General features: G+C 39.1%; 2 protein-coding genes across 2 annotated transcripts; both read right to left on the bottom strand.

Moving 5' to 3' along the window:
• Nucleotides 1–57: 57 nt before the first annotated feature.
• Nucleotides 58–2,729, bottom strand: pla2g12a (phospholipase A2, group XIIA). The gene is made up of 4 exons (XM_054778753.1): nt 2,372–2,729; nt 2,069–2,145; nt 1,838–2,009; nt 58–530 (listed from the first exon to the last, which is right to left on the bottom strand). The coding sequence occupies exons 1-4, from the start codon at nt 2,589–2,591 to the stop codon at nt 412–414; spliced, it is 588 nt and encodes a 195-aa protein (XP_054634728.1). The 5' UTR covers nt 2,592–2,729; the 3' UTR covers nt 58–411.
• Nucleotides 2,730–3,146: 417 nt separating this feature from the next.
• dnajb14 (DnaJ heat shock protein family (Hsp40) member B14) lies at nt 3,147–11,770 on the bottom strand. Its single transcript, XM_054778745.1, has 8 exons — nt 11,587–11,770; nt 7,917–8,091; nt 7,000–7,145; nt 6,737–6,931; nt 5,769–5,854; nt 5,564–5,673; nt 5,301–5,473; nt 3,147–3,860 (listed from the first exon to the last, which is right to left on the bottom strand). The coding sequence occupies exons 1-8, from the start codon at nt 11,717–11,719 to the stop codon at nt 3,736–3,738; spliced, it is 1,143 nt and encodes a 380-aa protein (XP_054634720.1). The 5' UTR covers nt 11,720–11,770; the 3' UTR covers nt 3,147–3,735.
• Between the last annotated feature and the right edge of the window lie 890 nt (nt 11,771–12,660).

Below are 12,660 nucleotides of genomic sequence, written 5' to 3'. Positions count from 1 at the left end.
CCAAGCAAGGAATCATATTTGGTTACTTCTAATTTAGTGCAAATGTACACTACAAGCATCAATACTTGACATGTATTACAATAATTTACTGGACGTATATATTATATTTTATTTCTATCAGTTCCCTATATAAAGGGTTGAAAATACAGTAAATTTGCAGTCCAACCACCAGTTGGACCAGTCTATTAAACAGTGCAAAGACAACCATAAATAATTAAATGCATATCAAATTTTTTACAGGTTATCAATCAAAGCTAAGAGTATTTATAGAGTCCGCCGTCTTCAAAAAAAGAAAAAAGAAAAAAGGGAGCAGCAGCTCTAGTATTCCTGAGAAAAAAACAACATTCTACTTCCGGAGTTTGTCCTAATCCCATCCATACTACTTATGTTTGTTTGGCTCCTGGTGCATCGTTATAGCTCCTTCTTCACTTGGTACTGACATATGCAAGAGTCCCGCTGGCTGTCCAGGTAAGGCTTGCATCCCAAATGCATCACGGCGTCAAACAGCAGAGTCACAGCTGACTCGCACGCTGACCAGAAACATAAAAGAAGAAAACTGAATTTAGTCATTTGTAGAAAATACAGTCTAGTTGATGCCAGCCAATAATAGTAAAACACTCTGTTGCACCCTCTGCTGGACACATCAGCTCCTACAACGACAGAAAACGACATTATTTTTTCCATATGAAATAACCGCAATAGAAATCCATCCATCCATCCATCCATCCATCCATCCATCCATCCATCCATCCATTTTCTATACCGCTTCTCCTCATTAGGGTCGCTGGGGCATGCTGGAGCCTAATCATCTGTTCCAATGTCAAACTGTGGCCAGTGTGATGTCATGTTCAAAAAACAAAGTTTTTTTTCTCCCAAAAATAGTTAAATTGTGCCACCTTTTGATTAGTTTTAGAGAAATAGTCAAATTGTGCAATGTTTTGTTTTCTCACAAAACAGCTGTCAAATTGTGTGACTGCTTATAAGTTTTCGAAAAAAGAGCGGTCAAATTATTTAACTTATTCTTAGCTGTCTCAAAAATAGTGGTCAAACTTGCAACTCTATATTAGTTTTCTCAAAAATAGCTGTCAAATTGTGCAACTTATTTGTTTCCTCCAAAATGTTAAAATTGTGAAATTGTGCAACCTTTTATTACTTTTACAAAAATAGCACACTGTGCAACTGATTTCTCTCAAAAATAGCTGCCAAATTGTGCAATGTTTTGCTTTCTCAAAAAGAGCCGTCAAATTGTCCATCAATCCATCTTCTTTGCCGCTTATCCTTCATCAAATAGTGTGACTTTTTATTACTTTTCTCAAAAAGAGTGGTCAAATTATGCAAGTTTTTATTACTTTTCTCAAAAACAGTTGTATAAACTGTGCAAAAAATAGTGAAATTGTGCAAACCTTTGATTTGTATTACAAAAATAGCAGTCAAAGTGTGCAACTTTTTATTAGTTTTCTCAAAAAAACTGGTACAATTGTAGGTTTTTCTTTACTAAAAGAGAGGTCAAATTATGTGACTTTAGTAGTTTTCAAAAAAATATTCACCAAATTGTGCTACTTTGTATGTGTTCTCCCAACAACAGAGGTCAAATTGTGTGACTTTATTGGTTTTCCCCAAAATAGCAGTCAAATTGTGCAAGTTTTTAAGAGTTATCCCATATATAGTGGTCAAAATGTGTGCAAATTCTACATTGTATGACCTCAGGAGAGTTCGACTCAAGGGGTCCACTAACAAAGGCTGCTGCCTCAAGCAGTAGTAGCAAAAAGAAAACAAGTGGACAACTTTTTTCTAACTAAAAATATAAATGTGGCCAAACCGCACGCGTATGTCATACCTTGGACACTCTGGGTCAATCCCAGAGTCCTTTGCACGTTCCTGCAGATGGTCTCCAGGCACTCTTGGAATAGCTCGTCACAGTCATGCTTCTCTCGGCCGCAGGTGTCATAGCAACGGTCGTGCTGGTTGCAGCACTTGGTCATGGATGGGATGCCTATGTCGAACTGAAACTACAACATAGGATATAGAATATGTTCATTATTATTGTGGTAGGATGGCGGAGGGCTACCTGGAAGCCAAAGAGTGGTGTTCCACATCCATTGGGTGGGGGCGGCTTGTATCCGGGACGGGGTGCCGGCTTGTATCCTGGAAGGGAGGAGCAAAGGTTAATGTAGAGATGGTAATCTGCATGTTTGAGATAAACACATCAGCAATCCACGCCGCGTAAAAGACTCCTCCATTTAGTTTGCTTTAGCCTAATTTTTAACCCTCAGTGGTAACATTGTCAAACATGTCATCATTTTACTGTGTATTTGTGGAATGATTGGTTGAAGGCAATGTCACATGTTATGTGTATAAAATGTGATCTTACCGTCACTACACCTGTAATGACACAAGCCGTCGTCGCCGCCAAACAAGTCGAGCGCCGCATTAAGGTAAGTGTCGATCTTATGGATGCCATTACGAATTGTTTTAAGAGTCATTCGCCAGTCGGGAGTCTCCGCTTCTTGTCTACAGGCTGCCACAGACTCCGGGGCACCCCAGAACACAACCAGGAGGAAAAAAGCATTACAGCTGCTTGTTGTGAACATGGCCCACTAAGAAATAAACACAAAAGACGGCCAGAAGAGTAGCAAGTTTTTAAAAAGCTATTGCCGTCTGCCGTCTTGACTGCATTGCGACTGTTATCATTTTTCTCAGCACCGGAAGTGCTAGGCGTTCATTTCCGGGTCTATCGTAGTCATTTGACTCCCGATAAGCCAATTGCAGCACGCCGAAGCTGTTACGTGTCCAGTACTATACTTGGGTGACGCAACTAGTAAAAATTGTCAGAAATGAAAAACAAAAAAATGACAAATACAATTACATTTAAAATACTTTAACAAATGATCTTTCCTGTCTGTGTGTGGTCGGGTGATATAAAACTGATTTATTGTGTGTGGTTTGAAAATATTTATACAGTATATGAGACACAATATGAACTTAAAATTAGGGGAATGTATTGTGCACATTAAAAATAAGTGTGAATAGGTGGCTTTTTTGCTGTTTAGACTTACTGTAAGTGCATTTGGACAATACCTGATTTTATGTAGCTTACATTTCCATAACACCAACAATATGAGGCACAGAAAAACACTTCCAGGTAATAATAATAATATTACTTTATTTCAATGATTAGCGAGCTTTGAAGAAAACCAGTATCTTCTATAAGTACTTAAATAACTGCATAAACTTCCAACATTCAAACATGAAAATGTACAGCATCGATTACCGTATGTCCCGTCTTTACATCAATTGTGGAGAAATTAGATGTTTCCTCCTCTGTTATGTTCCAGTGTTTTTCATTCATTCCACAGGTATTGATAAAACAGAGGCTTTGTCCAAATTGACGTCTTCAAGCGGATCATGCTGTAAGCTGATTGGTGGCTTTAAACAACAAGGAAGTGGATGATGTTCACTGCTAGAAGCCCCACAGCTTGTAATCAAGCGTCCTTTCTTTCCAGCATCAGGAGAATGAGAAAAACAGTCTCTCCGGAATGTTGATTTCTTCTTTAAGATGTGAGGTGAACATGAAGAGTGAGGTTTCAAATTCCAACATGAGAGCTAATTTTTTTCAGTAGGGTTTTTGTTATTTTGTGGTTGCACTTTGTAAGATAATTTCTTTCTTAAAAAAACATGAACATACACATCTATTCATATATATTTAAAAGATCTAACAGTGTCTAACTGACTAACTCATCCGCCTCTAAAGAGGTTATTTAGTCTGTCCAGCTCCTTGCAGTTGTCCATGGTCATGAGCTCTGCCTTCTTGCGCATGCGATCGTCTCTGTACACCTTGGCGGCGTACAACAGGTCAGTTTCTGGAAAAAAATCACCACATAACATTAGACATGAAGAGATTCTTAATAAAATACAGATTATTCATAGTTATAAATAATAAAAACTTTTGAAGCAATGCAGACATAGTGGACTTCACTACTACAAAGCAACCAGAAGAGGGCACAATTCTTTCAGGTTAAATCAGGGATAGGCAAACTACAGTCCGGGGGCCACATGTGGTCCGCCAAGCTTTTGAATCAGGCCCGCCAGTTGCTTCCAAAGTAATTAAACCGTTAACATACAAGCTGGCAACATGACTTGCTAGTAGTCAGAGTCAATCTGAGACAACCTTTTGATGGTTTAAGTAGCTTTTCACATGCAGCAATCCAGATAACTACCTCACCAACAGTGCCAAACAAACAGAAGTTCAAAAAATACATGCCACACAACTTAACCTACCCACCTCACTGTCTGGGAAGTAAAAAACAAGGGACATTCACATACTCTTTAATAGCCAATGTTTTAGCATTCATAGTTCCATCCATCCATTTTCTATGCCGCTTCTCCTCTTTAGGGTCGTGGGGGTATGCTGGAGCCTATCCCAGCTGACTTCGGGCGACAGGCGGGGTACGCCCTGGACTGGTCGCCAGCCAATCGCAGGGCACATATAGACAAACAACCATTCACACTCACATTCATACCTGTAGACAATTTAGAGTCGCCAATTAACCTAACATGCATGTTTTTGGAATGTGGGAGGAAACCGGAGTACCCGGAGAAAACCCACGCACGCACAGGGAGAACATGCAAACTCCATACAGAAATGCCCAAGTGAGAATCGAACCCAGATCTTCCCGAACCGAGCATTGATAGTTCATACTGTATACCACATCCTTTATCATGTACATTCCGGGTGTCTTATTCAGTAAAAAAAACCAGTAAAATTTAATTTTGTTATTTGATATGATCTGTTATTTAAAGTGCTCATGAAAAAAGGGACACAAGCACATACATATAGAACATTGTATGACACTATAATTCCAGCTGGTCTGTTAGAATTATAAGCGTAAAACAGAGTGTATGTATCTAATACTGTATATAGTCTGGCCACCCGGCCAATTTTGTTAACTCAATGTGGCCCGCAAGTCAAAAAGTTTGCCCGCCCCTTGTCTAAATGTGTGTGCAACCTCAACCTGCACAGTTGAAAAAGTTATCTATACATTTATCCAGTTATTTATTAATGTAAATATGAACAGATTTAGCTCAGAGTCACAGGTTCCACCTTATCTACATTGACCATTTTATATTTTGGTAGCCCTTTATGTACTGTAACAAGGAACCATTGGTGGTGCCTTCGACATGCTTCAAACATAGCAGTAGAGCGATTTCACCCAGGCAACCAGTAAATGACAAATGTGTAATGTCTCTAATGCGGCTACTTGGATGGATCTGTTATGTGAACAAGGCTTATGATCACTCACTTGTCTGTCTCTCCTTCCAACAGTTATTCCTGACATTGGACACGTAGTCATCCTCCACATTTTTCTCAATCTGCTGCAACGCAGATCCTTTAAATTCGGACTTGAAATCTCTGGTGACATAGTAGTACACGTGCAGATTTTCCGTCTGCCGCTTTACCGTCTGACCTGTGGACCTGAAAACGGATTCATGGAGTCAATACATTACCAAGTGTGGTGATAGTTTGTGTGTGTGTGTGTGGGCGCGTGCGCGTGTGTGGCCTTACGGTCGAGAATAGAGGCTGTATGGAGGAGGAGAAACCATCATCTGGCTGAGTATTGACACCAAGATCAGCACCACGATGGGCATCAGCTGAATGAACATTGAAAATCCACCCTGGAGAGATAAAATGGAGAGATAAAAACACTTTGGCTTCAAGCACATGCACAGAGTAGTGTATACGCGCATAAAGACCGACTCTATTCACGTACATCTCCTCTTTCTTCCGTCCTCTCTTGTCGGTAGTCTGTGTGATGGCTATAGCTCGTCCTGCCGTTGGTGAAGGTGTGCGAGCTCGCTGCACAAACAGAAATGTGCAGTTAAGTTGTGCATTCACGCAAAGTATTTGATGCTCTTGAGGCTTTATAAACTCACATGGAAAGACCTGCATTGCTCACAGAACATCTGCTAAAGCCACGTAATTCGTTTAGGGTATGATATACTGTAGTATCAGTATGCTTTATTTTCTTTGGTACATCTAAGAAAATAAACATATAATCAACATAAATAAGACAATTTACATGCCTAAAAGCAGAAGGGCAAAATGCTCCATTTATCATATGAGCATACAGTAGTACTACTATAAAATGGAATTAATACAATTAGCTTTTCGTAGACTTGAATTGTCATATACACACAGGTTGAATTTTAATTATTTACACTCACCTCCTGCAGGTGTTCCCACACTTTTGGAGGGGAGTGTATATTAATTCCTACATACCAGAGAACAAAAATACACACTAATGCCATTATGTATTTAAAAAACATATATATATATACTGTATATATATATATTTATTTATGTATATTTAATTCTAAAAATACTGAATGCTTTGTTTATTAGTATAATCATTACAATTATAATAATTAATTATTCAGAATTATTTTTCAAATTAAAACAACCATTTTCTTCCTTTAACAATGCCTACTTTTTCAGACTTGCATTCTCCATTTACATTTTAATTGTGCCACACTTTTTGGAGTAGGCAGAGTCAATAGGCAAGTATGATGTTACAATATTACAATTACAAAGGTATTTCTATTATTATTCTGCACTTTATAAGTTATTATTCTATTAAATAAGTCATTGGAGTGGCATTCTTTCAATCAAATTGCGCTGCTGTCATCATCCATTCTGTTAAGTTTCTGGGGATTGTTGTGTGAGTGTGTGTGTTCTTACATGAAGGGAATCCTCCTCCAAAGAACATGTTGAAGAGGTCCTCAGGTGTGATGTCAGCCTCAAAGCCTCTGTGGAAGTCAAAGCCACTGCCGTTGCTGTGAGAGTGACCTGCTCCGCTAGGTTCCTCCCCTCCAGTGACGTCATACTGCCGTCTTTTGGCCGGGTTGCTCAGCACTGCGTATGCGTTACCAATCTCTGCAGGGATGCGCGTTGTATAGTGTTTGTTTGATATCATGTAAATTAATATCAGAGAAAAGTTGTACTTTTAAAGGCCTCCGTCGCTCCAGGGGTGTGGTTCTTGTCCGGGTGGAACTTGAGGGCCAGTTTTCGGTAGGCCTTCTTGAGCTCATCATCACTGGCCTCTTTGCTGACACCAAGCACTTCATAGTAGTCCTTACAGCGCTTTATTCTGAGAGAAAACAAGAAACAAAAGGGTTATGCCATCTACTTTTGCCTGAGTCTTGTCACTAATGAAGCTAAACAGGTTCAAATTTTATCAGAGAGGAAACTGAGGGAAGCATGAAACTGGAGAGCTGCAGCAAAGTGTAGACTGTGTATAAAATGTCAAAGGACACAGCAATAGGTAGCGTTACAATGGGTGTTTATTTCTGTGATTTAAAGTCGTGTGCTGTATCTTCAATGACGAATCTGCTCGCTAACTTATAGTACCTCAAAGTACCTGCTTTTCCAATGGAAAAACAACAATAGCGAGTAAAATTGTGCTGTGTACCATGCAGTGAAAAAGTGGAATTTTTTTGCCCCCATCTTATAGTCTAAAAATAGAACACACATTGGTTCCCTGTGTAACATATTTAACCTCCCTCCCTAGCCTCTGCACAGGGAGTTCCTATGGTAACAGCTGTGCTTACACAACAGTGCAGAGAATAAAATGGTCAGAAATGCTCTGTACATGCTATTTCACCAGTGTGGGGAATCTCACACTATTCACCTTCCCTCTGTATAAATATATATACATCATTAGAATATTTAGTCCAACTATGTCTTCCTGTTTAACTATTTCAAATGCCTGAGCAAATATATTCCTTCTGGTGGTTGCTACTTGCTAGTGAAATCCATTTTGCCTCAACAAGTCATCTTAACCTTGATGACGTTGGCTCGCGAAAACATGACCAGTGTTGTAGTCACTGCGCACACTTTATCCTCTAACTGGGCTGCTCACCTTTGAACGCCTTCCATCTGATCCTGTGTGAACCCCTTCGAGGACTCGCCTCCAGACCCGTGCGTGCGCTCCCTTGCCGCTTGTGCACCACTGTTTTCCGCATTGTCCGCGGCCCGTCTGCGATACGCTCCGTTAGCCGCTGAGCTCCCGTTCTTGGTTAAAGCTTCCAACATGGCTGAAAGGAACATGAAAACACGATGACCTCATTTGCTACATTCGGACTGATAGCCTCAAAAGCGAAAGTGCTTTTGCTTTTTTGCGACGCCACAACAAATGACAGCAGTGATGGCAAAGTGACCATTCATCCATCTTCTACCACTTAGCCGAGATCAGGTTGCGGGGGCAGCAGCCTAAGCAGGGAGGCCCAGATTTTCCTCTCCCCGGCCACTTCGTTCAGCTCCTCCCGGGGGATCCCGAGGCGTTCCCTGGCCAGTTGGGAAACATAGTCTCTCCAACATGTCCTGGGTCTTCCCCAATGCCTTCTACCGGTCGGACTTGCCCTGAACACCTCCCCAGGGAGGCGTCCGGGAGGCATCCTAACCAGATGCCCAAGCCACCTCACCTGGCTCCTCTCAATGCAGAGGATGACAGTGCTTCTCACCTTATCTCTAAAGGAGAGTCCAGCCACCCTATGGAGAAAACTAATTTCGCGATCTTGTCCTTTCGGTCACTACCAAAGTGACAACACATGACAAAAACCACAGAACCAGGAAATGAGACGTATTACTAGCGACAGAGGCGATACACGCGTGTCTCTGTCCGGGCTTCTCAGTACAAGGTCGTAAAAGCTGATATTACAATAACAACAACAACGAAGGAGAAAAGAAAGTACGACACAAACTCAGTTACGTTAAAGTGAAGAGACTCGCTTCCCAGGGATACGCAGTACAGTAATCCCTCATTTATCGCGTTAATTGGTTCTAGACCCAACTGTGATAAGTGAATTTCTGCAAAGTACTATTCAATATTAATAATTGGAATATTTTTGTAGTTACAGCCTAGAAAACCTACTTATGAATTTCTAAATAAGATTTTTACCATTATTAGAGCCTTCCAGATTGAGTAAAGTCCGTTCATGCATTTTTTTTCCACAGTGAATGTCCAATCCTTATTTTGCCTTAAATTGCATCAAACAGACTAGCTCATATGAATATCAAATGTAATAAAACTCTGCATATCACCATGCAACCAGTGCTTTTCAAATAGTGGGGCGGGTCGCAAAATGTCAGGGGGGCATGAGAGGCAGGGAGAACTTTCAATATTAGTGCAGACCTGCCAACGTGTATGAATATGTCATACTCTGCATGCAATTTTACTCTTAAATATGCTTGTATGCTTCACTGCTCTCCATTTTGTTGAATTTCACTGGTTTCAGTTTCGAGTTCAGTCTGTACAGTACAGATAAATAAATACATATTATCAGTTTGTCAATAATATTTCAAGTGGGTCAATGGGTCTTAAGATTTTGATCAGGAGTGTATATATAATCATGTCCTGTCATTTATCTATTTGTTCACATTATCTTTTTGTTCATAAAATACAAGTCAAAATGGGCTTATTTCACACATATTTGCAAATGGTGATTAATCATGATTAATTTGATAACTAATTAATTTGATTAAAAAAAATGTAATCATTTGACAGCCCTGCTTTTAAACAGAATGAACAGGGTGAGCGCATGAACACCGCTGAACTGATATGCGCCCTTTGTTGGAAAGTAGTGACGATGAAGAAGGGGAATACGAGCAGCTTGCATGCACACCTCAAACACATCCATCCTGTCCAGTTTTCCCAATTGGAAAAAAAAAAAATTCTTGAAACTTGAAACGTTCTGAATGGATTTGGATGACATACTCAAGAATTGTCAGAAATGGGATATGAAAGAAAAAATGGGGGTGACCAGGATCACCGTAAGGATCCAGGAATTTTTTAAAGGACCCTTTGACATTGCGAGATAGGACCATTTTCGGCATTTGTGTATATAATTCCACAAAAAATGGTCAGAGCACTTGTGGGGGAAAAAAATATGGGACATGCTTCCAACAGAGTCAACAAAATATAAAAGACTGATCCAAAAAATCTAGGATTATTATTTTGGTGTGAATCACTATATGGGTGGAACTATGGCACTTGGCGGAGGTGCTTCTCTAGTTTGTTTATCATGTTGTTTAATTCATTTTATTTTAAATCTCTTGACATTCCAATTACAACGCTAAATAGTCTTGATAAATTGCTTGTTTTTGATACGACGTACTTGCATTATTATGCCATATTATTAATGAAAAAAATGGTCTAAAAAAATGTTGTCAATCATATTGATTATCGACAATAATTTGTAGGACAATTATTGTCCAGCAAAATGTGTTATTGTGACAGGACTATGAAGTTGTTCAGTGCTGTGTGCATTATACTGACAAATATATAAGTTTGATGATTATTTTGTGCATTAACAATGTACAATCTTTAAGATTTCATTTATATTGTTGTTCCAATCCCCACACAGCGCAACAGTGAAAACTGTGAGTAGGGATTCCCCCAAAAATCAGGCTTTATCATTGGTTGTGTGTATTTTTGTACATCGCATACTGCTTTACAATGATTATTAAACTTTCCCCTTCAACTTGGTAATAAATTAATATGCAGACTTAAACCAGAACCATTGTGAGTGGATGAAAAAAGTGAAGCTCAAATTCAACCCATTCATACGGAAGGATGTCAAAATCAAACTGGAATAAAAGATATGCAAGATGATTATCTATCAGTGCTCGTGAAACTTCATCAAAATGTGACCATCAAAAATACACATTTTTAACCAATTAATTATGTTCAATATTTCCAAGTTAATTAAGATCAAAAGGTTTATGTTTTTAAAGTGTGCAGGAGGAAGGGGCACATAGCTTCAGGTCAAATGTCAAAAGTTTGGGAACCACTGTTTTACAGCTTAGCTTATTTTCTTCTGCTATGTTAGGCTAATTGGAGACTGTAAATCTTCCATAGGTGTGAATGTGATGGTTGTTTGTCAATACGCGTTCTGTGATTGACAACCAGTGCAGAGTGTACCGGTCAAGTGAGGTATAGAAAATGGATAGATGGATGGATGGATGAGAGGGAGGAAACAAATGAGGTTCTAATAAAGAGAGAGTGGTTCGAGGTCAATAGAGGCAGCATTAAAACTCCTCACTTGGCAGGTGGCGGAACGAATATGACGTCACAGCTGCGCTTGTTAGGACGGAGAACTGACATTTTACGGTTTAAGCTAGTACAGCAGGGGATGATTACTACGATGGATAATTACATAGTTAGCCTGGTATTTTGAGCGAAAATTGCCACATTAACACACACACACACACACATACATACACACACACACACACACACATATATATATAAAATACTAGAACGACAACGATTTTAAAGTTATGCCAACCGCACGCCCGGCATGGCTACATCTTAGTTTAGCTTAGCTGTTTAGCTTAAAAGAGAGCGGCTCACGTACGGCATGACATGTTTTAGTTGTAATCCACACGCCAAACATGGCGCACGACGATCTTACAACGTCAAGTGATGTCCATAAATACGTGTCCAAATCTGCTTATGAACTACTAAACACCCCCCCAAGGTTTGTTGGCGGAACCCAATCAACCAAGCGGAAACAACACCGCCTCCTTACCTTTAGCTCTGTTTGTCGGGAAAAGCTTTTCCGCTTTATGGAGAAACTTGAGCGCCTTCTCGTTGTCCCCAGCCTCCATGGCTTTCGAGGCGATGTTGACACATTTCTCAGCCTCGTCTCTGTTCCCTTCCATCTTCTTTCCTTCTTCCTCCTTCCTGCCCGGCGCGGTCACCTGACACACCACGTGATCTCTGGATTGCCACATGATAACAGCACGTTGGGACTCAATGGACACTACATTCTGCCTTTACAAATACAAAAACTAGCAAAAATAGTAAATAAACAAATGCTAAATAGTATATCCAGAAAATAAAACAGCTTTTAGGACGACTTTAATTTGTATTAAAAACAGAGTAACATAGTACTTCAATGTCTTGGTTTTTTATTAGGCATCCTATAGTGTTACCATTGTGCCATTTTTTAAAACTATGATTCTTATTTAAAAAAAATAACATGTATCATATATAATTTCTATTTTAAATAAATCAATATAGTATACAATCCGCCAAATAATTTCTATAATTTGTAATTAATTCAAATTAAATTACAATAATTACACCGCCTCTGGTTTGTTTTAATTATGTTAATCTATGTACAGTATTTTAAATATTATTTTAACACGATATCAATTAGATAAGGGCAAACTATATACGTGGACTTTTTTAATCCAGTTTTCTGAACTTTACCAGCAATGATTGTCGAAATATTATCAAAATCAAATGTAATTTGTTTAAAAGGAGGGCATATGCTTCTTCTGGGATATGAAAAATATCACATTTGAACATGCGCATAGAACGGTATGGATAAAATTAATATTGAACAAGGTAGCCTCTAACACAGGGGTCACCAACGTTTTTCCTTGTGAGAGTTACTTTTACAAAATTAAAATGGCCAAGAGCTACTCATTTTTGTAACATTTATTTTCAGAGCTTATTTTAAACCCAAACAAAGCGAATATGCTTGTTTTACCAGAACATTAGAAAAATGCTGGTGTCCACAACTCACATTTTGTATTTCAGAATGCATTTCTTTCTGCTGTTCTTTCATTATTAACTGAAAACCTGAATAAAAAAC

Source organism: Dunckerocampus dactyliophorus, chromosome 6 (genome assembly GCF_027744805.1).
Source record: "Dunckerocampus dactyliophorus isolate RoL2022-P2 chromosome 6, RoL_Ddac_1.1, whole genome shotgun sequence".
NCBI lineage: Eukaryota > Metazoa > Chordata > Actinopteri > Syngnathiformes > Syngnathidae > Dunckerocampus > Dunckerocampus dactyliophorus.
Note: the sequence above shows the minus strand (reverse complement) of the source record. Positions and strands in the feature narration are given on the sequence as shown.

Excerpts from the sequence above, each read along its gene's own strand:
- pla2g12a (XM_054778753.1), bottom strand. The coding sequence starts at position 2,591 with ATGTTCACAACAAGCAGCTGTAATGCTTTTTTCCTCCTGGTTGTGTTC. Across the intron at positions 2,010-2,068 it reads CACCACTCTTTGGCTTCCAG|TTTCAGTTCGACATAGGCAT; the intron begins GTAGCCCTCCGC and ends CCTATGTTGTAG. Across the intron at positions 531-1,837 it reads ATTGACCCAGAGTGTCCAAG|CGTGCGAGTCAGCTGTGACT; the intron begins GTATGACATACG and ends GTTTCTGGTCAG.
- dnajb14 (XM_054778745.1), bottom strand. The coding sequence starts at position 11,719 with ATGGAAGGGAACAGAGACGAGGCTGAGAAATGTGTCAACATCGCCTCG. Across the intron at positions 7,146-7,916 it reads CAGATGGAAGGCGTTCAAAG|AATAAAGCGCTGTAAGGACT; the intron begins GTGAGCAGCCCA and ends GTTTTCTCTCAG. Across the intron at positions 5,674-5,768 it reads GGACGGAAGAAAGAGGAGAT|GGTGGATTTTCAATGTTCAT; the intron begins GTACGTGAATAG and ends TTATCTCTCCAG.